The sequence below is a fragment of the Schistosoma haematobium genome, chromosome 4, assembly GCF_000699445.3.
Source record: "Schistosoma haematobium chromosome 4, whole genome shotgun sequence".
Classification (NCBI taxonomy): domain Eukaryota; kingdom Metazoa; phylum Platyhelminthes; class Trematoda; order Strigeidida; family Schistosomatidae; genus Schistosoma; species Schistosoma haematobium.
The window spans coordinates 34,269,689-34,297,201 of record NC_067199.1 but is presented as its reverse complement, the minus strand read 5'-3'; the positions used below and the strand labels follow the sequence as shown (position 1 = coordinate 34,297,201).

Below are 27,513 nucleotides of genomic sequence, written 5' to 3'. Positions count from 1 at the left end.
ATATATATATATATATATATATATATATATATATATATATATATCTTTATATACAAAGTGATTATGCAATCATGTTATGTTTATTTAAACCAATCAAAATTAAGACATTAGATATTGAATTTTGATTTGTAATTCAAATCATTGATCAATAATTATATAATAATCTTCTATTCTTATTGGTCTGTTTATTACAAGATATTAATTGATATATAGAAGAAGGTTCTTTGTTCAAATAAAACAAGTTAACTTTAATAATTCTAATAATAGTAGTTTTTTCATACAAATATTGGTTTAGCAATTAGTGAAATCTATGATCCCATCTAGCGAGATTTGAACCCAGGATCTATCAGTCTTGCTCGTGAACGTTTAACCTCCAAACCACTGATTTAGCCAGCATCCAACGGTGTTAATGTTTAAATTCGACCAATTTGAATCTCATGAGGCAGGATCATGGACTCACCCTGATGAGAAGTCCTACAATAGGACGGAACGATCATCCAGTGCTTTCTGGTTTTCAATGGTGGTCTAACATCAATCGGTTCATGATCTCAGTCAAAAACTTAATAATCTTCACAACCCTATAGTGATAATAAATTACCATAATATTCACGAAATCCCTCTTTGATTATAATAAGTGATATAATAATAACAATAGACACTGACCATCAAATATCTAACATGAATTATATCATGTCACATGTTTTATGAAAAAATTAACCAGTTGTCAAATGTTGTTTATTAAAAATGGTCATCAATAATAGAAATAATCAAATAACCGCTTTATTCTATTTTGAAAATTCCCATTTAGACATTTGGTAAATAATGAAGGAATAAATTCAGCGAAGAAATTTCGCTTCAATGAGTTTTTCATCATGGCTCTACATTAATATATACATGATTTACAATAATGATATGATAATCAGGAAGAGGTTTTGTTGAATTCATGAGTCGATTGATGATAGACCACCGTTGAAGACCTAGAAGCACTGAAAGCTTGTTTCGTCCTAGTTTAGTGGCCAGGGACCTGACTCCAATTTGATCGTATGATTGATCGTAAATCAGATATACATGTCGAAATATATATGTCGCCAATCATCGTATATAACTATTGACTTAATTCGTGTTAGTGAATAACGGGATTAAATAGGTCAAACACGAGAATGGATTTTTGAACACGTATATTTTGTACAATCATTGATCTGGACAGGCGATCAGAGGAACGAAGCGAAGGAAGAGAAACGAAATGATGCGCAGTGGAGAAGGCATATGAGCAACTTCATTTAATCAGGCGTTAATTAGTATTTATAGTGATACAAAAATAAGCTACATATATGTGATAAGATAAGACGTACACACCCATGCGCTCATATAAAAACAATCAAGGTTGATAAGTGAGTAATTAACAAGGTCAAAACGTGACTCAAGAAGAATGATTAAATTGGCCTGTCCCGAAGCTAGAATAAGTTATATGGGCTTAACATAGTAACCGACACTACATTAGTATGGAACTCCTCAAAAGTGTAGTTCACTGGAGTTCAGTCGAATCTGTTGTGAGATAGTAAATCACTGAAAACAATGGTGGACTGTGGCGTAATTTCGTGGATTGGTTGAAGTTAGACATTAACACCGTTGGATCCAAGCTCTGTGGTTTAGAGGTTAGGCGTTCGCAAGCGAGACTGAGGCCCCTGGGTTCGAGTCCCGCGGGCGTTAGCGTGGATGCGCACTGCTGGGGAGTCCCATACAATGGCGAGACGCCCTTTCAGTACTTCCAGATCTTCAATGGTGGTCTATTTTCAATCACTCATGAGTTCAACTATTAAATTACTATAGGATCCACAAAACCTCTTTCTGATTATTATTTCTTTATATACATATTAGTGTAGAACAATGATGAAAAACTAATTGAAGCTACATTTCTCCGCTCGATTCGTTCCTTCGTTATTCTAATTTGTTATAACTCAAAGATTTTTCTATTCATATAGAACGGAGCAAAATACGTTGAAAAATGTCTGTGGAATTCTATCCAGAAGGTATTAGTTTCAATTTTCATATTATTCATTTCAGCCGATTTCTAATACAAAGCAATATTATTTAACTTTATTGAGAGCAAATTATGTAATCGGTTGAGTCATAAGATGATTATTACAATCTCGGTTTCTACAGTGGTTTATGTTTATATAACATATGGACTCTAAACGTTTCACCTCGAACTTTTAAATCAGTGAACTATATTCCGAAAACTAACATCATCAATTTTGAGTAACTATTGGCATCCCAAAATAACGAGTTAAACATTTGGTCAATCAGAAATTGGCCACATGATAAGGGACGCGATTGGCCAAGAAATGAATTCCATTTCTAAAAGACAAGACACTATTGTGGGCTTAGTTTTATAAAGGACATATAGATTTGTGGATGGGTGCACAAATGTTTTGATTCGGTTTAGCCTCTAAACATCCTTATTTACTCTCATTATTTTCACTCCAATAGCCGGTTACCCTCGTGTATGGGAAAGCTGCATATCAGCATCAACTCTCGGACACTTCACATCATAACGAGTTCCTGCAGTTAAAAGCTATTTAAATAGCGATATGCTCCAAAATCTGAAATAACGTTTTCTCAGTTTGGAGCATAATTTTTTTATTAAACTGATATTTCATATATATAGTTCCATTTATCATCTTTAAGAGAGTAAGAACAAAGATTTGGGTAGAATAGCAACCTCAAATAAAAGAACAACCATATGGAAGTTTTTCGGAAAACCGTTCGAAGTTTATTTATAACTTGTGGAATACCAAGCTGAGTAATATAAAAACAAAAGCGCTTTCATTGGGACTTAAATTTTACATATTAAAAACAAGTACTGACAAGATTGATACGGAAGCTTAATTCAAAATTCATTTGACCCGGTAAAAGATATGCATCTAGTGAATGAGGGAAGGAAAGGCTGATTCAAATCAAAGTTAATTGATTTTGCCAGTCAATGTTTCATTTCACTCACGTCAAAGCCGAATATCCTATCTAAAAGACACATAACAGCACTATGAAACACTAAGCAAATTAAGAAATGATGATTTTATGTCCGAATAAACGTCCAGTTATTGTCCTAGTAAACACAGCTGATTACATCACCGAGATGAAGTCAATCTTAGAGGGCTAACTGAGACTCATTCTAGACAAATGCGATAAGGATTCAACAGACGAAAAATCACTAGTATTCTTAGAAAAAAATCTAAGGAAGAAAATAATCGCTAAATCAACAGTGATCTAAGGCGTTTTGTCTGACATTTGACTCATATGTATGGCCTATCAATGGTGCGCAAACATGATTTTACCCTTAGGCCCATCCTGTCAATGATCGACTCACCTTCCCCAAAAAGTTGCATGCCGTTTGGCAGAAAGGCTAGAACCAGTCCTTCAGCGTTTAGCAGCATATACATTCGAGATTCATTCGAATATGCTGACAGATTAAAACATATGAATGTTTTTGATAGCTCTGTGGTTTCTTTAAATTTAACAACCTCGTTCACTGAAATATCACCTCTTGAAATCAATGACGTTTTTCGTCAGTGTTCTAATCTCCCTTATTTATCTGCTAGAATTTAAACAACTGCTACTTATGTTCAAAAAAGAAGTTCAATTTCAGTTCAATTACACTATATGCTGTCAAATTGGTGGGATAGTAATCGCAAGCCTACTAGGTTCAGTTACGGCACATATTTTTGTGGGTAATATTGAATACATGGAGGTTGAACAAGCGACTGATGAAATTACGGAATACTTTAGATATGTTGATTATACGTTTATTATTTGGGACAGTAAATAGTACACAATCTACCTGCTAGAACTCTTCAACAAAACTTATCCCAACACACAGTTTACTATCGAACACGAAAAGAATGACATATCACACTTAACGCTGCCATACAACAGGGAAAAGATGAGACAGTTCAATGTTCAATCTATTGAAAAAGTACTTGGAATGGTCTTTTCTTGGACTTCAACAGTTTTTTTCCAATCAGTTTCAAGAGAGCACTGGCCAAAACACTATTTTATAGAGTAGAAAGGATATATACCGCTGACAAACTGGAAGAAGAATTGATGAAAAATGGAGACAACTGCTACCCCTGTAAATTCACTAATAAATGTGAGGAAGCGGAAGGTAAAACAACATAAGAACCTACGGTCAATGAAAAACTAAGATCTACGAGTCTCAGCTCCAAAGGTAATGACGTCAAGAGGCGGACAGATTAACACTACATTAGCCAGAACCTATTCAGCAAACAAACTGTTGATTCTGTATAAAACATTTTTAATAACCCAATTTAAAGTCAACAAGTGCGTTTTCATGTTACCGCAACTGTATCTATGAATTTAAATGTACCTGACAAGCTAACTGCACTGGTCGAACAAAAAAGAGCACATCCTAGTTTCTTTGGTCATATATCAAAAATCCTTTGAATAAGAGAAAGTACTGTTTTAAATGGTGCAATCACTAAACATCCCTATGACATAACCATAACACATAACTACTTGATCCTAGTCCTTTGGACTTTTGTTATTATCAGTGTTGCAGATATTTCTTTCAAATGAGATACATATTTAAAATATTTTATTCAGTCTATCACTCTGGCTATATTACACTGATATGTGATCATAGCAACTTCCAATTAAATCCTTTCATGTAAGTAATTTAAACTCATTTTTAAATATTACAGGTTGTAAGCAGTAGATGAGAACCAAGTGAAATTAAATGAATTTAAATCTTTGTTCTTGCTCTCTTCAAGATGATATTGCTTGTTAAATGGAAACTATTTAATTTCCTTTTGATAGAAATAATCTGTTTAAGATTATTCATATCAGGTGATAGGGAGGATTTTTCAGGTAATTTTCATGATATTCCACCAGATAACTTCATCCATCTCAAATACCAGGTGCATTTTTTCTGGTATGACTATGGCTTACTACAATCATCCACTCACTGATTATCTCAAACTTTAAAGTATTCTTGATGTAAATTCATCGCTGTATGAAAAGCTAATTATTTTCATTAGACTGCACACAACTGAAATCATGGATTTACATTTAGTATTTCGATTACATGAAAATGAATGCCAAGGGTTAGTTCAGGGAAGGAGAGATGAAGAGCTAGTTTTCGGGCATTAATTAGTAGGGACGGTTTTCGGAATGGAGTAAATAGCCGTGGCTTTAAAAATAATTAAATTGTTTAATAGTTGAGTACATGAGTTAATTGAAGCTAAACCACCATGGAAAACTTGGAAGCACTGTACGGCCGTCTCGTCCCAATGTAGGACTTCTCAGCAGTTAGCATCCACGATCCTGACCAGCGGGATCCAAACTCAGGATCTTTCGATGACTGGCTTCAAGAAGTATTTCTTGAAGTTCTAGTGAGAAGCAGTGACCAGTGGAGTTCTACCGGGTCTATTGTGAGATATTAAATCACTGAAGACGATGGTGGATGGTGGCGCAACGTCGGGTATGGGTTGAAGTTAGACACCAACACCGTTGGATGCAGACTGTCTCAGTGGTCTAGAAGTTAAGCGCTTTCACGTGAGACCGATAGGTTCTGGTTTCGAATCCCGTGGGGTGGGATCGTGAAATGCTCACTGCTGAGGTGTCCCGTCCTGGAACGAAAAGGCCGTCCAGTGCTATCAGGTTTTACATAGTGATATAGCTTCAACTGACTCATGAACTCAACTATTAAACTACTATAACATCCATAAAACACTTTTCTGATAACTACATTAATAACAAATGAACTTGAAATTTTCAACAATTAACTAAGCTTCGGAAAAAAAGTGGACCGATGAACCACGTTTTTAGTCAGTGAATCACAAGCGATGGTTAATAATTCAATTAGTTTGTACATTTTGACATTTTTCCCATATTACTGATTCGAAACATAAAATTGCGTTACAATGGGCGCACTAACAAACACATAAGATATTCCTTCTTTTAATTAATGCAATAATTTCACAGATTGAAATCATGAGTCAGTTTAAGCCAGACCACCATGCAAGACCTGGAAGCACTTGACGGCCGTCTCGTCCTACTATGGGACTCCTCAGAAGTGCGCATCCACGATCCCGCACCCCGCGGGACTCGAACCCACAACCAACTGATTTCGCGCGCTTAACCACTTAACCATTAAACCACTGAGCCGGCATCCAACGGTGTTAATGTCTAACTTCAACCAATCCACGAAGTTGCGCCACCGTATACCATTGTCTTCAGTGAGCTGATATCTCACAACAGACCTGGTTGAACTCCACTGGTAACGGCTTACCATTAGAACTCCAAGAGTATCTCTTGAAGTCAGTCACTAGTGAGCAGATGATAATTATCAGAAGAGGTTTGTGGAGACTTTAGAAATTTCAAAGGTTGAAATCATGAGTCAGTTGAAGCTAGACCACCATTGAAACAATATTTTCTTGTGTATATTTTAATTTCAGGATGATACCAGTGGAGATTATCGACGTATATTATTAAAACTTGTTGGTGAATAATAAGAAGAAGACGAAGGAAGAAAAGGGAAAAAAACAAAAAAGAAAATGATAAAAGAAGATCAATCCACGATCTCACACCCCGCGGGATTCGAACCCACGACCAACTGATTTCGCGCGCGAGCACTTAACCATCAGACCACTGAGCCGGTGCTTGGCGCGAGACTGATAGATCCTGGGTTCGAATCTTGCGGGATACGGGATCGTGGATGCGCGCTTCTGAGGAGTTTCATACTAGGACGAAACAGCCGTCTAGTGCTTCCAGGTTTTCCATGGTGGTCTAGCTTCAACTGACTTATGATTTCAATCTGTGAAATCTCTAAAATCTCCACAAACCCCTCTTGATAATGCAATAATTATACAAAGATTGTGTTACTGCAAATGAACATCAAAAAAGGTGTCGATCTTTTAAGAGTCGTCCCAATTATTTGATTTTGATAGTCTAATCCACAAAAGCTTAAAATATAGTCACGAGTTTACATAGAACAGATGGAATATTGTTAAAAGCTGGATCCAGAACATGCCTTTCGTCTTGTATGGGACTCGTTGGTTGGATGTACTTGCATCCCACAGTTAATGTTCACTCTGGAACTCCAGCTCAGTACCTTTATTTTTAAACGCCAATTATTTACCCACTACCTACCGAGTTCAGACAATCTCCCACTTATGAAATAGGCATGAATTTTGATTTAACTTCTAGTGGTTTGGATTATACCGTCGCTGACCTAAACCACCCAAGATTGATCAAATTTCAATCAATATGTTAACAATGGGATGATCTAAACCATTAGGAATGAAGATATGAATTACGAGTTTAGTTCTTAGATCAGTCAACAAATAATTCCAGTATGTACGTCAGTAACTGACGTGTGCTTTAACCACTGATTTAGAAACACTAGACTTTAGCTTCTTAATACTAATATGTATAGGAACATTTATTGTCACTTTCAAAGAAAGTAAGCCTTTCATATTGAAGAAGTGAATAAGATATCTTTGTTTTAAGCTAAAAGGCATGCAATAATATGAGATGTATTAGTAAAGACAACAAATCCAAACAAACACTGAACAACTAAGAGATTAGTATTAATTAATAATCTACTTTTAGATGATGGGGCTTGAACTGATATTTATGTGGTTAATCAAGTAAATAGTCGGGTAAATATTGACTGATTGGTAATTAAAGGTAATTAAAAAGTAGATTTCACCGGAGTGTAGCTCATTGACGGTATGAAGTCATGATCTCTTGAAGCACTATAAGTTCGAGTTTTTAAACAGTTGTTGATGAACACCATTACCTTATCCAAAACTGATTAACTCGCCACAACACAATTCATCTCAATAAAAATGTGGAGTAGACATGTATATAAGTTCAAAACTAGACAACTTAACTGTTTATTATTGAATTCAACGCTATAACTTTGAAAAATACTGGTAGACGATGACAAAACAATGGATTGCATCATTTTTTTTCCTGCGAATAATGTTCTTCATTATTGATCTAAATTAAGCATCGTAGTAAATATAAAGATGAAATAGTACTCTTACAATCAACAGAAATGAGAAATTAGTAATGGCTTTGTTATATCCGAGCGAAGATTAAATCATGAGTAACTTCTGAGACATATTAATTGAATAATATCATCTATATATTCTTTTAATATAACTATTCAGTAATTCGACTATGTATATTTATATTCCTCTTATTATAAGCTTCATTTTCACCTATATATTATTATTGTACGATATACAGTTCTTAAGCTATGTTCAGTTTATTGACTACTACCTCCCACGTTCACAGCCACATTTGGCTAAGTATTGTACAAGTGTTATTTTCTATTTTATAGTGCGTTGTTGTCTGTCTGGTTGATATATAAACCCAGTATGTTTGAAATAAATGATTCATATTGCAGAAGCTGGTATTTGTGTTCCGGACTCAAGTGGACGGGCTAAACGGGCATAGGACCAATAAGGACGCCAGGCTGCTCATACCGGTCGAACGACATTGGTTTGGCACAGTGCTAACATTGTATAAGTCGTATTTTGATTGGTGGATAAATCACGTGATAAAAAGTCGGACATAAAGTCATAACAGGCTTTATAATACTCATTTCTTCTATCCTTGGGTAATCGATTTTCTCTATATGAAAAATAAATCAGCCATAACATTTTGGTTAACAGCTTTGCAATATTGTAGTGCTACTGAAGTCGACAGATATATGTAGTATGTATCACCAATTGAAAGTGAAATGCCTCACAGCAGAAGGTTAAGAAGATCGAAGAAAAGAGAATGATTGCTGTGGAAATGAAGGAACAGTGAAGTCCGAGGCAATTGATTAACATTTTGCAAATGTAGCATTTACTGTATGGTCCTCTGATTTTATTAAGATGTTCTGTAATTTTGTAATCAAATACATTTGATTGTCTCCATTTATGTTCTCGTTCACCACAATAAAATTGACCGATTAGTTTTCCCTTATATATTCAGTCCATAATTCCACACTTGAAGTTAACACAGATTCATTACACTGACTGATCATTCATTTGTGACTTACCTGCCTAGTCATTTAATGCTGATCTTATTCTATTAATAAAGTTATAACATGGTAACTAGTTTAAATGACTTCAAATTGGTAGGATTTTAGGCCGCTTTATTCCAACCACTTAACATCAAAACACAGTTTAAACAAAACAAGTAACTATGTTTTAACTTCCTTGACAGAATTTTATCAATAGTCAGGGGTAGACAAACACCATTAGGATTACTATCCAATGCTCAATCAATAGAAATAACTTATTCGTAAAGAAAATCATTCATTACATTTATAACTCAAAGGTAACACCACTGACTGTGACATTGTGCAATAGGATCATCAACTCTTCTTTCATTTTTTAAAATACCTTTTCTTGATAAATACCAACTAAATTCAAACCTTGGTTTCAATCTCTTTACTAAAAAATAGAATACTTAACATGAATTTCCTTGCATTCATTCAATAAATATTTATTGAACTTAACTAAAAGTCAAAGATGGATATTGGCAATCAGTAGAATCCCGGACGCACTTTTCGTCCTATTTGGGACTCGTCAGCTGAATATATCTGCATCTCATAGTTGATGTTCACTCTGACGAAACGCTCGTCCTAGATTCCACTACCCATCTTTGCTTATAATGCTTGCGAATTAAGGCTATGTAAAGGCAATATGCACAGTATACACATATGCCAATAAGAGACTGATCGATTGCAGTGCTAAACATCAGTAGGAAGATCCAAGTAAACAATAATAAGTGAATTTAACTAAAAAAGACTACATTTATTAACCCAATGATCAGACTAATTGGTTATACAGAGTATGCAAATGCAATGCAAGAATAAAACTTTCATCAATATCATAATAGCAATAATAATGATAATAACAATATTATATGTGTTTTGGTTGGATGGATATGCTTTGTCTTGAAACTAGAGTAGTTACCAACCTTTTCTCACCATAAATACACGCTAATTTATTATGGTGACTTGAATTTTTCTAAAAAGAAATCTCATTTTTCTCTCCAAAAAACTAAACGGAAACAACGAGGGTTTATTACGTTTTTGTACTATGTTTGTTCGCATGTTAATCATACGAAAAAAATCAATCAATCAGTCGACTGTGACGATGTTTTATTCAAATGACATCACTGAAATAACACATTAATTATTAAAGTGGACATTCTGGAAGTATTTTACATAAGTTGGAAACAAATTGTTTTAATTGCAACATAGCATCGCATTGAGAACTATTATGAAGCATAGAGGAATACAATATTTGAAGAGATTTCATCAGTTTGATACTTTTAAGAAGAGGTAAAAAGAAGTAATATTAAGCTTTAATAGTAGCTATTTACTGTGGTGTATGCTACTTATGTCGACAGATATAAGTAGTATACAACACCAATCCGAAGTGAAATGCCTGGTAACGGAAGGTTAAGAAGATCGTATCGGAGAGAACGGGAACAGAGAGTAATTGTTATGGGAATAAAGGAACGATGAAATTTCAGACAAAAGATGGAGGATTTGCAAATGAAGTAATGAACACATAGTTTTCACATTTGACGAAAGAATTCTGTAATGTTGTATTAAAATACATTGGTTGTCCCCACCTATACTCTCGTTCATTACATTACTTGTGAAATCTCTTTGTTCACGTACTCTTAATTGTAAGCTTCACCTCTTTAGGTCCTGGGTTCGAATCTTGCAGGGTAGAATCGTGGATGTGCACTACTGAGGAGTCTCATATTAGGATGAAATAGCTATCCAGTGCTTCCAGGTTTTCTATGGTGATCTAGATTCAATTAACTCATGATCTCAACTATTGAAATTACTATCATATCCACAAAACCCCTTCCGATCATAATCATTAATTATTGCCAAATATTTTGTCTGTTAAAAATTACATTTAATTATCAACAAATTTGTATGCAAAAAAAGGTCTGAGTAATATGCTTATTAAAATTTACTATTTGTATTGTATTGTCATCTTGGATACCATTCAGTTAGTCATATAAGCTATTAGTTTAGATAATGAAAGTATTTGAGATAACTCATATGGCTTTCTAAGGTTCTTATAGAAACTTTAAGAATGTGAATATTTTCAACTAAAGAAAATTATTACGGTAGTGAAGTCAATCGATTTATTATTCATAGTGATGTAGGCTGAAGTATGATATTTACCGTTAGGTTGTTCCTACAGAATTTTTTGTTTAGATTACAAATAAAGGGTTAGTTGAAACGATTGTATTTTAAATTATTATTTTATATTTTGTTTTAGTTGTAATACAATTGTTGTGAAGGAGAGAACATAGTTGAGACAACTGATTGTATTTAAATACATAATTAAAGAATCTCTTGGTAAAATATGAGAATCATATCCTGAATATTTGATTGTCAAATTTCTATCATTTGTCCTTTACATTCTGTATGATTCTTCCAAGTCACAATTATTTTCACTTTACGTTTCTGCTTCCTTCAAGTCGACTTTCATATCCTTCTGCTGCCAGGCATTTCATACTACTTATGTCTACACACATAAGTAGCATATACCAGACATTGACCTAAAGAAATGTTGCCTAATGTTAAGAAAGGTTATGTATCAGTATAAATTATCGGATTCCTCAGAAATTAGCATCCTTGACTAATGATAATTATATACTAACGAACGACTAGCTTCAAAATGCAACTACTGGAGTTCTAGTACGAAGTTTTAACTAATAAAGATCAATTCGTATAGGGTATAGGACAGTTACCCACGGCAGGCTGTCAGTGAGTTCTGGGTTTTGTTGTTAATTGGTTGAAGTTAACTATTAACACAATTGGATGCCGATTCAATGGTTTAGAGGTTAAGTTTTCGCGTGCTAGATCCAAGAATCTTAATTCGGTTTACTATGGTCGAATCATGGATACACAATTTTGAGGAGTTTGATACTAGGACACATTTTATCTTATTTAAAACTTGTCAGATGAATGAGCTTACTTCGTAATGGTAATGCTCATAGCAAGAATTAAACGTAGTAGTTTATTGCTTTAAACATTAACTCATTTTACCCTAAGTTGCTTGTTTCATGTAACTACCAAATAATACAACCAATGTTTGTTTGATCTGGAATTTTATCTCTAGAACATTATTGACAAAATGTATCAATTAACTACAAAAAAAGGGTAAATATTGTAACTAAAAAAACAACAGTTTGTTCTCTCCAGATGTAAAAATATATGCGAATGTATCGTAGGTTCATATATCTATCTACATACTTATCCGATTATTATTATTATTACATCCATACAATATATCAACTTAAATAAATAAACTATTCAACTCAATTAACAAACGTTACTATGCTAAATAGGTATTCAATTGGTATAGTTATAACTATTTGACGTTTATCCACATTCATTATTATGAATCACATTGATTATTTAATGATATCATTAAAATAAATGTAAAACTGAAAGAGTGAATCAATTACATTTTTCATTTGACATGTTACTATTACTATTAATAGCTTTATTCAGTATTATATATTTGGTACAATATAGAATACTCAATACAAACTCTTTCAGTGATTTTTTGTTTCTTACTTCTTAGTTGATCTTGATTAGACCAACTATTCAGGTTGGGGTATATGCTACTTATGTCGACAGATATAAGTAGTATATAGCATGAGTCAGGAGTGAAATACCAGACAGCAGAACATCCAGAAGATCTAATTGAAGAAAACAGAAATGTAAACAGGCAGTGAAGGAATGATGAAGTTTTTGAGAGACCACTTATGAAAGATGTGCAAGTATTTAATGTATGATTTTTCACTTTTTTACGAAAGAACTATGTAATCTTACATCAATGATTAAATTAGTTATCCTAACCTGAGTTCTCGTTCACTACTACAAGGTTAACCATTTCATCGTTACAAAACTGTTGATTACTGTATATTTGAATCTACGTTTGACATTCTACTTAGATTATTTTTCAAGGTTAAGATGTTTGAAAATCGATAGTTATTAGCTAAGTTGTGTGTAAACTTATTTTTCTGGTTAGCTTTTTTTTAGCGAGTTAGTTTTCCAACCCTCCTCCTTTATCCGGGCTTGCGACCGGCAGTAGCCCCCGGAGGGACTCTAGGCGGAGTCGGCGGCCTATGCTCCATTAGAAGTAACAGGCGTAAGTAAGTAAGTGTAAACTTATGGAATCATATTCAACCAATGAGAATAAATGAGTGTTGTATTTTCAAAATTAAAAAAAAATTAAATTACATCATTCAATTAAATTATCCTACTTGTTAAGTTGGACAAAGTTTTATTTATTTTTGATTCAGTCTATTTACTTTGTGAAATATAAAAACAACTGATCTATCATTTGGTTTTAATAAATCTTATATTAGTTACTAAGTAAATTTCAGTTAATCTCGCGAGCGGGATCGTGTATACGCACTGCTGAGGAGCCCCACAATAGGACGAAACGGCCGTTCAGTGCTTCCAGGTTTCCAAAGGTGGTCTAACATCAATCGGTTCATGATCTCAATCAAAAACTTAATAATCTCCACAACCCCTATACTAGTAATTAAAAATAAAACTATGTTAGCTATTTGGAAATAGTTGATAGGATACTTTGAACCTTAGACTTCTTGTTATGTGATAACTGTTAATAAAGTATAAGTATAATCTTGACTAAGTTAACATTGTTTACAGGTTCGAATAGTCATTCTGTACAGACTAGTTATTGATAAGATTAAGTTGATCACATGAAAGCAATAGAATTAGATCAATAGTAAGAAATAGGCAACAAAATATTGTTTACCATTTAGTCATTGAAAATAAACTTCTTTGTAAACAGATATGCACTGGAAAAAAACATCAATAAAACTAAAAGAATCAACAAATAGCTTATTTACTCTAGTTAGAAACTCTTCAGTATTATTTACCTAATACGTTGGATAGAATCTAACAAAGAGTATTTAACTCTAGTGATGATTATTTAGCCACGAATTGATATTGTAGAAATTATAGGATTACTTTATGAGATTCATTTTCATAGATGATGTTGCGTAATATTTTTTTATAGATGCCAAATCTAATTTGTGCTTTAAGATTGAAATAACTGCAAAATTGATTTCATGTAATTAGTTCCCTTTATGAATTTAAATAAAGCCAGAATGAACATGGATGCAGAGTAACATTAATTCATTATATTTCGCATGTTCTAAAGAAATTGAGACTGCGAAGGACAAAGGCTTTTAACAGTGCAATAAATCGGCATTTACCTAACCTCGGGTATACCATTAACATTCCTCAAGCTCTTGAAATTATTCGCAGACATAGAATTACTGCTTTTCTTCGGTTTGCTGAAGTGATTGCGATGAAAAAATTGAAACCTGATCTATGTATTCAAAAACAGTAATAAACCTATTATTACGCTGGTAATCCAATTTTTTGTCATTAGTATTATTGTTTATTTTCAGTATAGAGTTGTGGAAATGATCCATCCATGATCCCGCTCGCACAATGCTGAGGAGTCCTACAATAAAACGAAACGGCCATCCAGTGCTTCCAGGTTTTCACTGGTGGTCTAACGTCAATCGGTTCATGATCTCAATTAATAGCTTAATAACTCTATACTGATAATTAACAAGTGCTCACTAGTGACTAGCTTCGTGAGGGAATTTTCGGAGTTCTAGTGAGAAGCCGTGACCAGTAGAGCTAATCCATGTCGGGTAGAGACAGGTTTCTACCTCAGTACAACGGAAGATAGTCGTGCAATTTCGTGGACTGGTTGAGGCTAGACATTAACACCGTTGGATGCCGGCCAGCTCAGTGGCCTAGTAGATTAAGCATTCGCGCGCGAGACTGGAGGCTCTGGGTTTGAGTCCCCCATGCTGGATTGTGAATTGTCATTCCAGTTCTTTACATTCACTTAGGTCGATTTTTTCACACTATATCTAATATATATTTGGTTGTAAGCAGCTGATGAGAAACCACGAAATATAATGAATCCATATTATTCTGCATCAATGTTCGTTCTGGCTTTACAAAATTAATATATCAGTTTCGTGTGCTGTTACAGGTATGAGGATTGATGTCACTTCCCGGGTGCCTATACAGTGGAAGGGTATTTCTTGAGGAACCTGAAAAGGAAATTGGATTAGTGTTGGTCTTAACGACTTGGGAGCGTGACCGTAGAGCCCAAGGGACAACTGCTTGAGGCCGGTCCCGTACGGCCTTTTTGTGGGTGGTTTTAAACGTGTTGGTTCCGTTCTTTAGAGGGCCTTACGGCCGGAGACGGAAATCTGTGAGGTAAGCTGAGGCGTGACATTTTTTAGGGTCAACCTTTTCTAACCCCTTCCTTCCTTGTGAGAAGGCAGCACCGCTGCAGATGCTAGTTGTCCGACGGAAACACCTTACTGCTGTCACACCCCTCTACAGTCAGCAGTACGACTTCACCCTCAGATCTTGAGTTGCTGCTATTAGTCTTGCTGTTCTCCAATCGACCTGCTTGGCATGGTACAACCTATAGGAACATATGTTCCAGCCAAAAGAGCTTGGTTGGGTCATCACGATAGGCAAGCCCGATTGCTACATCATGGTAGTAGATTATCTCATGATGTAGATATTAATTATTGCTTAAAAAATAACAATGAAACAACTTACACTTAATCTAAAACACATTTACAGATTAAAATCTAAGAAAGTATATTTGAGACATACAATTTATGTATTCTTATGTAGTTTACCATCTGTTTAAACTAAAATTTGGACATATATTACATTATTAAATACTCTTAACTTGTTATGATGTTTAGCCTTAATACACCAAGAAATTAGACCTGACTTATTCTTCTTTTTTTTTAAAGAACATGAATATTTCATTAAAAAAAGGATGACCAACAAGTAAAAATTAAAGAAATCAGGCTGAAAGTAAAATCATGTGGCTTAAAATCCAAATAATAATGAAAGTGAAATGAATGAAAAGAAGAAAGATTATTGTTTAGTAAATTGTATTTAAGATAATGGAACTGTTGTATCCCGTTAAGAATAATGAATGGTAGTTTTTGGGATCCATTTATGGACCAATATTATGAGTATATTTTTATCGTATAATTGTTTCGTAACTAGACTGTTCATATTCATGCCCCTCTTATTATGAGTTTTGTTTTGACCTATGAACCATTATTATACGATTTACCATTCATGAATTATTCCCTGTCTGTTAATCGCTACCTCCCTCATTCATACCCACATCTGGTTAATTCTTATACAATGTTGTTTCATATTTTATTGGTACGTTGTCGTCGGTCTGTTTGGTATATAAACTCAGTATGTCTGAAATATAATGATTCATATCTCAGAGGCTAAGACTTGCGTTCTGGACTCAACTGGCTAGGCTAGACAGGGAAGAGGGACCAATCAGAACTCTAGGCCGTTCTTACGTGTTTACGCGTCTTCGGTCCAATCGATAATTCGCTGCCGTCTAATCTGAAGTCACAGTTATAACAGGAACAATAGTTTGTATTGACTTCAATTAGACAATCGATAAAAATCAAGGAGCACTGAAAAAAGCTATTTCATTCGAGTATAGAACACTTTGACAGTGGACATCTACTACTCCCTTCAGAAATTGAACCCAGGAAATGTATATCACTTAGCGAGTACATTAAACTGTTAATTTAAAAAAGTACATATAATCTTCAGTATTTATTTAATATTTATCGGATTGTAAAAATTCAAGCACCTTTGTCAAACTTTAACAACTTTAACAGCCTGGGGCGAGACTGATAGGTCCTGGGATCGAATCTCACGGGGTGCGGGATCGTGAATGCGCATTGCTGAGGAGTCCCATATTAGGACGAAACGGCCGTCCAGTGCTTCCTGGTTTTCCATGGTGGTCTAGCTTCAATTGACTCATGATTTCAATCTGTGAAACTGTATATTCATATGTCAAAAGATCTAGTCTATGGTGATACTATCGGTAAATTATTCAAGAAGCAATTATTAAATCAGTTAATCAGAGAGACTATGACTTATGTATGACTTTTGAACGACAATATAGTGGTCTTGAGAAAACTCACTTACCTAATAGAATATAAAGAGGGTTAAAAATTAGTGTGAGAAATTAGAATCGGGTTCTAGAAGTTAGGAGATGGGATTAAGAATGAAAGTTAAGGTTTTCTCCCATAAAGTGACATTACCTATAAAGCTAAAATGGTATTTAGTCAAATGGATGAATAAATTTCGTGCTAAAACAAAAGATCCGCTATCTTGAATCTGATTGCTTTGTCCATAATTTATAGTTTTTCTGACAAATAAAAATCTAGTGGCAATAGTAAGCGTTGGACTAGTGACTGAATCCACTATAATAAGTGTAGTTAACCATAAAGTTATTGAAATCTACAAACTAGTCTATTATTTAACTTACCTGGTAAGTTCATTAGTCACTGATGATATGAGCCTAATATAGATTATATGATATGACTAATAAAGTTAATTAGATGATGTTTTGGTATTCAATGTAACTTTTGAAGTTATGTAATTAGTATCGTTAATGTTTGCTGTAAAGCTCAAGCATCTATTTTATATTCAATCGTTTTATCATTAGTCGTTATCTTATAACTAAAAGCAATATTACATGATGTGATAACATTATATTCGTCAAAGATTTTATACTGTCGTCTGCTTATTTAGAATGCATGCACTGTACAAGATTTTTGGGAATCCTTTCATTCTTTTAATAAATAACTGTAATATATAGGAACAATAACGGGGCGGATTTGCATGCATACAGCATACAATTCTCTTTGAACCTAGCACACAACAATAGCATCATGCACTATCTCATCACCCTTGGCAGATCAGGTAACCCGAAAGTTACGAGAGCACCATCAGGGCATACGACAGGTCAGGTAACCCTGTAATACATAAAAGTAAAGTTTCTTTTACTGGAGACTTCATTTCAAGCCTTAATTCTCTTTATATTTATGTTTTTCTCTCGGTATATTCGAATGCGTTACACTAATATGTTAACAACAATAAAATGTAAATTAGTTCAAATGTTTAAAGTGAAACCACTAGTGAAAATAACACCCTTATTTACAGTAACCAATCATTAAATAAGAGGGAAAATATCCGAAAATTCTGGAAAATACACATTTGTTGAACACTGAGAAAAGGTGAAAATAATTTAGACCTACAGAATACTCAGTACAACCGATTAGTGGATCGAACTCGAGTGTCTCAGTCAGTCAAACAGCTACTCAATTGTATTAGCTAAAAAAATTATAATCATTTAAATGTGATGCGTTCGATATATTTTTTTAATGCAAGATATGATGGTGTTGTATACTGACAGGTGAAACGGAACTTCTTTCTTTTGATAGACTATATGCGTTACTGATATTCCTTCAGCGTCAAATTCAACACAATTCTTTTATTCCAGTAAAATCACAACCGAAAATATATGAATCGATAATTTAGAGAATAAAAAGATGGATAAGTTGACATTTATTTTTACATTGTTTGAGATTTTATCGACAGCAATTATTTGACAAAATAAATTGTTCGGATAATAAACTACTACTAATTAAAATATAAGTAGTTAAAAGAATATAATAGTTTTTTTGTAAAACCCCTGGTGTGATATTAAAATAAAATTTTCGAAAAAGGAAATTTATATTGATTTACGGTTTCTTTTTAGATCACAGATTAAGTTGATGAATATATTGAAGGAAAAATTAATCACAGCCTTTTGTTTGATAGATGTGAAAAGATAGGATTATCTCATTGTGGTAATAACAACCAAGTTTTATGCTCCTACCAAAGCTAATAGTATTAGACGTAAATCACCGCTTGTTTCATCCTAAAAATAAAGGAAATTAAAAATTCTTTTTGATCATTGTTCCAGCATAAATAGGGAAAAGTCTTGTTTGTTTTAAAAATCTATAAGGTTGTTTTATTAAATCTAACACCGACAAAAATTCCACTGTCTCAGTTACTGTGTCGGATCACAAGTCACGTGGATCCCTATTCTTTTAAACCTGCCTTTAGAACATTAAATAACCAGATAAGTGATATGACGTACTTTCATTAGTTAAATAAATCCACTGACAGAATCCAATAGGTAGAACACAGGATTAATATGTATCAATTATAATAATTTTTGACTATTATACATAAATGGGATATTTTTAATCCAGAGTTTAGCAACAAATTGTATGGTTAATTGAAAGTAATTGAAGAACAATATAAAATAGTAACAACACTGAATACATCAAAAAAGATAAATTTAAAAAAAGCTGTAAACTAATGAATTAAAGAGTAGCTATCCAAGTTTACAGCTTTATTTTACTATTCCTTTCAAATACTCCATTTAAAACTGGAAATACGTTCATCAAAAAACTCGGAGACTTTTGTTTTTGATTACTGATAAGATTAAAGGGTACATAGTGTTTTGATGTTTCGAATTAAAATAACAATAGTTGTATAGTGGTGCTTTTTTTAGTGATTATTAAGTCAATGTCAGTTCATAATGAACACTAAGTAATTTCGTGGATTAGTTGAAGTTAGACATTAACACCATTGCATACCGGCCAGCTTATTAGTCTAAATATTAAGCAATCACTCGCGAGACTGTGATGTCCTGAGTTCGAATCTCGTGGGGCCGGATCGTGAATGTGCACTGCTGTGGAGTCTCATACTAGTAGGAAACGGCCATCCAGTGCTTCCAAGCTTCCCATGGTGATCTAGTTTCAACTGACTCATGAATTCAACTATAAAATTAAGCAATAGTCTAATAATTTTGGCACTGACTTTACAATTATAAAAGCGTACACCTCCTATATGTTTGTAAACAATAACATCTCAGTTTAAAAATATGAATATTTTAATAAAAGGGATTTACTCTCTAAAGGTTTATTCATTTGAAACATGATTCACTTCTTCAGCTTCAAGTGTTATTAATTTTAAATGAATCAGTTTTGTAATTATCTCAGTTTTACAGATGATTTACTCAACATTTTTTATTGATTCAACTTCATTTCCTTAAAAACACTCACATTTACATCAACAACAGTACATGAGACGTTTATACATTAGAGTACTGTTAAGGAGATCCAGAAAACTCTTTAAAAAGCCAAAAAAGGCTCTGAAAACACTAAGAAACATCTTATCCAATCAACATTCACTGGAAGTTTTGCCAGACACATCTACAAAAAGTAAAAAGTCACATTGGATGATTACCCATACTGCTACTATGTTGAGTGGCGTTCTAGAACATTCCGGAAACCCAAAGCCATCTAAAATAAAATCTAGATTTTCTGTACATAAACGAACCTTTGGAGTAAAGCGTTTCTTCCATATTTAGTAACTTTTCTCTCGTGTTCAAATCGCTGTGTAGATTTAACCCGGAGGGTTACTAGAAGAGCTTATGAACCGAATCTAGAGTCCACTGAAAAGAATTATCAAGTACTCATAAATTAAGCTGTAACTCTATTTATACAAGACAAAATATTATAAGTTATAGTTATCTCTTACGGCATTATCCATAAAAACTATAATTAGGGAGTTGAAGGCAATCGGCAGTAAAATGTGAACCTAGGTCACTTGTTAACACTCGTCACTAAGGTTCATTTTTAGTATCGGATATTCTCAGCTTTACCAGGCGATTTAAATAGACATCACCTTGTACAAAAGTCGGAAATGTCAACACCAAGATAAGATAGAACTTTAATTGAGTTTCCTTGGTAAGGAAATGTTTAAATTAGTTAGTTGTCGATCCCATTTGATCAATCTTGCAAACTAACCTAGTAGGATTAAATTGGTACCGATAACTACACAGCACGAGATTGATTTTTATTTGGTAACTGGCTGTAATTATCATAAAACTTCTTGAAATTGGTAGCAATCTACTAACAGTTTTATAAACAGCTAAATTATTCATCTTTTTAGTGGTGCCTATCTCTGACTCCAGTTAGATAGTATAATGATTGTTATCCAAATATGCATCCTGATTACTCTCGTATGTAACCATAGAATCAAATCGCGTTAGTAAACAACAGAAATAAGTCAACTACGAGAATAAAATATGAATACGTATATTTCGTACACTCATTGATTTGAACAGACAATCAGGGAAACGAGGCAAAGGAATAAAAGAGAGAGCGAAGAGAAGCGTTATGATGCACAATGGATAAGGAGAGTGAGCCAGCCCAACTTAATCATGTTTGACTCAATATATATAACAGTTAAATTCATGAGTCGATGTAAGCTAGACCACCACTAAAAACCTAGAAGCATTCGACTTTCGCTTTGTCTCAGTACGGGACTCCCCAGAATTGCATAATCACGATCCCGCACGCGTGACTCGAACACAAAACCTTTAGTCTCGCGAACGCTTACTCTCAATCTTTATAGTCAAACCAGAAATAAGTTACACACACAATGAACAGGATAAATATTTAACACATATACACATGGATAAAAACAGGGTAATATGCGAATAATCAACAACATCAAGATATGGCTTGAGAAGAATGAATAAACTGATCTGCCCAGAAGCTAGAATAGCCTATGTGGGCTTAACATAGTGTGCCAGCCACTACAGTTTTAATCCTAAACATTTAAGAAAAACATAGTTGAAATTAAAAAACTATTTGTCATCAAACTACTATAATAAGCAAAGATAGATAGTGGCTAGCATTGAGATCCAGGACCCGAAATTCGTCCAATCTGAAACTCATCAACTGCATGTATCTGCATACCATAGTTGATGTTCATTTCGAGACTTTAACCCGATACCGTTCGATTCAAACGTCGTCGCTTTATCCGCTTAACTACTGAGTCCTGTTAGACACTCACTTGTGTGATGATAAGAAGATACAAGTAAACAATACCAAGTAAATTTAAACTATTATCATATTATTAGGTAAATGCAATCGGAATTTAAAAACAAAACTGACAAAGATGAATAGTAGCTAGCAGTGTATTCCAAGACGCACGTTTCGTCCTGTTTGGGACTCATCAGTTGGATGTACCTGTATCCCAAAGTTAATGTTCAAGATACAAATAAAACAACAAGTGAATTTAAAACTGACAAACTTCACAAAAATATATTTATTACTTACATGTATATAAGATTCTAATGTTTTACCAGTTAAACTTGAGAATTCTTTTTTAATTATGCCTAAATCAACTTCACAACGTGATACAATAATACGTATCAGTGTTCTATTATCAGTTCCTAATCGTTTCATTGATTTTTCTAATTTCTCAGCAAAATATTTCGGTTTATTTTTAATACAAGAAACTAGAATAGAAAAATAAGTAGGAAAATAATTAAAGTTTTTGAATGATTCATTTAAATATACAATAGACTAAAGTATTAATCTAGTTAAGCAATGATGAATAGTAGATAGCAATAAGATCTAGGACGCGCGTTTCGTCCTGTTTGGGACTCGTCAGCTGGATGTACCTGAATCGCAGAGTTTATGTTCGCTTAATGCTATATCGAGGTATTCCGTACAGGATGTACACATGTCAACATGAGACTGACCGATTGCAGTTTTAAATAACAATGGGGAGATAAAAGGAAAACAACACCAAGTGAATATTAATCTAGTTATTGAAGCCTTAAAATATAATATTCATGGTTATTGTCATTGAAAGAGAATTTGTCTATGCATATGAATAATCATTTATTAAACGGTACTGTAGTGAACAAGAACACGAGTGGGGGACAATCGATTCATGATCTTAACAACTGAAATCACTACAATCTCCACAAAACCCCTTCTGATACAACTAAATGTAATTGAACACAAAATTACTGAACATTTTAATGAAATCTGAGAATCATACTGTAAATGGCTAGTTTGCAAAAGATCAATCAATTGTCTCAAACTTGACTGTTCCTTTTGCAAATATCAATCCATCGTCTCAGATTTCATTGTTCCTGCATTTTAATACCAATTACTTTCCGTTCCCATTCTTTCCTTCTCGATTTTCTACTGAAATACATTTTATTCCTGACTATCATTGTATACTACTTATGTGAATATAAGTAGCTCACACCACAATACTATGTATCAAAGAATCTAAGTTATTATAAAACAGTTCTCCAAGTAAAAAAACTTATTTTAGGGGTGTATAGAAATCAACAACAATTATCATCTGTGAGGTTACTGGGTGATATTTTCAAAATAATATTTTATGATTCAGTGGGGCCCTTCATTTTGATGTCAGTCAGATAGGACAATGCTATGGACGGGCTTACGACTTTAGTGGATCGTATGAATGTTATTGAAAAACACATGTCGGCTATCCTCCTGTATAATTATCGACTTAATCCGCGTTAGTGAATGACGGAATTAAATAAGTCAAATACGAGAACTGATTTTGAATATGTATATTTCATGCACTCATTGATTTGAACAAGCTATTAGGCAGACGAAACAAAGAGTGAAGAGTGAATGAGATTGGAGGAGCGAAGGGAAATGATGCGCGATGGAGAAAGCGTGTAAGCCAGCTCGGTTTAATCAAACGTTAATCGATATTTATAGTCAAACAAAATAAGCGACAGGTATGTGATGAGTAATATAAGAAATATCCACACATACGCTAACATAGAAACAGTCAGGGTTTATAAGCGAATAATTAACATGGTCAAAATGCGACTCAAAAAGAATGAATAAGCTGGTCTGTCCGAAAGCTAGAATAACTTATGTGGGCTTAACACAGTAACCGACACTATAATAAGTGACATAATAGTACATAAAAAGTTTGGTCTAAACTTTAACGAACAATTTCACAGTATTCGTGCGCCGAGTTGATGTAAGACATCAAAGAGGAAGAATGTATTTGTAAAATCTCAACGAATGAATTTGAAATAAATTATCAAATAATTATGATGTTTGGTTATAAATCCCTGACAAAACTTGAACTGGTCGACTGGATTATGAAAACTTAGATATTTGAGGGAAAGCACGGAATATAATAGACAGCTTGAATGCAATTAGACGATTTGGACTCCGCAGATCACCTAGCCCTTCTATTCCATACACATCAACGAATGCCGGTCAAGACAAACAGTGTAGCAGCAGTCTCTGCCTCAACATACAAAAGAGGAAAAGCGAGATTCTCAAACAAAACGGAGAACACCAACCGAATCATACTTGCTAGAGAAGCTCTGGAAGAGGCGGAATCTTTCATGTACATGGTATGCATCATTGATGAAGAAGAAGGATCTGATGCGGACGTAAATCCAAAGCTTGGTAATGCAAGGATGTCATTCCTACAATTGAAGAACATATGGAACTCAAAACAATTTTTATCCAATACCGAAGTCACAATCTTCAATACAAACAGTTCTACTGTGCGGAGCTGAAACTTGGAGAACTATTACAACCATCATTAAAAAATGTACAGATATTTCCAATCAATTGTCCACGCAAGATACTCAATGTCTGTTGACCGGATACCTTCAGAAACAGCCTACTGTGTGAGAGAACAAACCAGATTGCAGCTGAAGGAGAATTTAGGAAAAGACGATGAAAGTGGAAAGAACACAGATTGAAGAAATGATCAAACTGCATCACGAGGTAAGCGCTAACTTGAAATCGTGAATGGAAACGGAAAAAAGGAAGACTAAAGAATACACTAGGTCGGAAATCGGAATTGGACATCAGAAGAACGATTAACAACTGGAAAGGATTGCTCAGAATAAAGTTCGATAGAGATTCCGAGTGAGAGATCTATGCTTCACCACGTGGAGGAACAGGTGTAAGTCAGTAAGTATAACATGAATTCATTATTATTAAACCAAACTCAAACACTGAAACTATTTCATGTAATACACATTTATGATCCTCTATGCTCAAATAGTTTTTTTTGTCATTAACTAAAAGTTTGTTTATTGAATATGAGTTAAAATTTATAAATGATTATGATTATTTATGGGAAGAAATTTAAAGGTTATAATGACTGACAATGTATAGACAACTCATATTAACAAATTGATTCATTAAATTATTCTTTCGTATTATTCAACTATCAAGTATACCAGTATAGGGGTTGTGGAGATTATTAAGTTTTTGATTGAGATCATGAACCGATTGATGTTAGACCACCACTGAATACCTGGAAGCATTAGACGGCCGTGATCAGTGGAGCTAATTCGTGTCGGATAGCGACAGGTATCTACCTCAGTACAATGGAAGATGGTAGCACAATTTCGTGGATTGGTTTAGGTTAAACATTATCATCATTGGATGCCGGCTCAGTGGTCCAGTAGATTAGGCGTTTGCGTGCGAGACCGAAGGCCCTGGGTTCGGATCCCGCGAGTGTGATCGCGGATGCACAAGGCTAAAGAGTCCTACAATAGGACGAAACGGCCATCCAGTGCTTCTAGGTATTCAGTGGTGGTCTAACACCAATCGGTTCATGATCTCAAACAAAAAATATTAAGTATACACAATAGGAAACATTTATAATACTAACCGATAGATAAAAATGCTCGAAGTGTATCACCATGCATTTCTGATTTTAAAGTATCTTCAATATTCTTTTTACCAATTGTTGAATATTCTTCGAATAATAAACGTAAATGAGCAAATGACCGTGAAATCAATATTTGAACAAACCTATAATGATGTAAATAAAATAAATTGATGACTGTATTCAAATGGATTGATAAACATCTAGTTAAACTAAAAAAAATATTCTCTTATCAACTATTTAATAGAGAGAACGTTCAAAAATTCGATTCACTTGTTGTTTTACTTAAATCTTCCCATCGTAATTTAGGACTGCGATTGATCGGTCTCATGTTGGCATCTCACTGCTAGCCACTATCCATATTTGATTCAAAAATTAGGTTTAAATATAAGAGTAAATTGATAGATGTAATTTAGACAATGATTCAGTAAGGTACATTTAACATTTAAAACTATTTGGAATTTAAACAGAAACATGACACTACAGTCAATTTTGTATTCTATTACTTAGTACAGTCTGTACAGAATGAATATATGTCAATAAGAGATTGATCAATTGCAGTCTTAAACAACAATGGGAAGATTCAAGTAAACAATACCAAGTGAATTTCAACTTTACCCCATTGCACAAGCAAGTGACTATCAGGACTCAGTAGTTAAGTAGATAACACGATGGCGTTTAAAACGAACGGGACGCGGTTGGAGTCTCAGAGTGAACATCAACTCTGGCATGCAAGTACATCCGGCTGATGAGTCCCAAATAGGATCCCATTGCTAGTCACCATCCATTTTTGTTTAAAACAGAACGTATATATACATTTACCTGAATAGTATTGGTGAACTTTGTATGGTATCAAACTTTGAATGCCCATATGAATATATCATCATAAACGGCAGCCTCAGTAACATATGCTTAATTGTCGAACATTACATCAAATTACACTTTCAGAAAAGTCAAAACATTAGATCTAAGACAAAAGGCGAGAAATTTAATGTAGTGATTGAAATCATATAAGTTTGTTAGTATGAATCACTATCCAACTCTGCCTAAAAAGTGCTTGTGACTTAATGGCAATATCAATGCAATCTGCACAGCATATCCATATGCAAAAGAGACTGATTAATTGCAGTCCATAACATCAGCGAGAGGATTCATATAATCATTGAAAATGGGTCTAAATTCATCCTGATGCACAAACTAATAGATACTCAGACCCAGTAGCTAAGCGGATAACATATTGGAGTTTGGAATGAAAGGTACTAGATTCGAGCCTCAAGAAGGACATATATACTGGGGTGCTGGTATATCCACCTAACATGTCTCAAGAAAGATGAGACGCGCGTCCCTGATCCCACTGCTGGCCACTATCCAACATTTTTCAAGAAGCACTTATTGTTTGAGTTCATCGCATGCAGCAAGTAATTTGTTTCCTGGAAATACATTTTACATAGTTGTAAATACGTTAAGAACTATTCTCATCCAAGTGCTGTGGTTGAGGTAACCTCTAGATATTCCTTGTATAACAACAATCCGGATCGGTATTTATATACGCCGTAACATCAGTTAGACATATTAACTGTTCCTCAATTCACCATTATCAATCTATTCAGTGTAAATATTTGTACCCTAAGATACTATATAAAATCTGAATATGTTTTTAAACCATAGGCCATTAATCGTCACAATTGGTAACTTAGTTCACACTGACCAGTCTGTAGTCATTCAACAGCATAGACAAGTGTTAGGCTATGACATGACGTCCCGTGACATCCGACTCAAATACACATGCTTCTTGTACTTTCTCATAATCAGCTATCCGATTGAAGAAACTGAAAAATAATTGGAAAGCTGTAATTTGCGAAAACGGATTACTAGGTTCACAAATCATGTATATATATATGATCTAATCAAGGAAATGTGGGCGTAGAACTTGTCAACAAATATAATCGAATTTCACAATTGATTGGTCACTGGGTGGCGAT

At 34.0% G+C, this 27,513-nt stretch overlaps 1 protein-coding gene across 3 annotated transcripts in view; it reads right to left on the bottom strand.

Moving 5' to 3' along the window:
• Positions 1-18,671: 18,671 nt before the first annotated feature.
• Positions 18,672-27,513, bottom strand: part of ANXA6_3 (Annexin A6) — a gene marked incomplete at both ends in the record, with an annotated part of 30,504 nt that continues 21,662 nt past the window's right edge. For 2 of the 3 annotated variants that reach the window (XM_051216256.1, XM_051216257.1), the window contains 3 exons: positions 18,672-18,902; positions 22,165-22,346; positions 25,535-25,677. In XM_051216256.1, coding sequence (XP_051066827.1) covers positions 18,849-18,902; positions 22,165-22,346; positions 25,535-25,677 — 379 coding nt within the window. Of the gene's footprint in view, positions 18,903-21,652; positions 21,705-22,138; positions 22,347-25,534; positions 25,678-27,513 lie in introns of those variants that run through there. The other variant, XM_035732916.2, reaches the window with a different exon arrangement.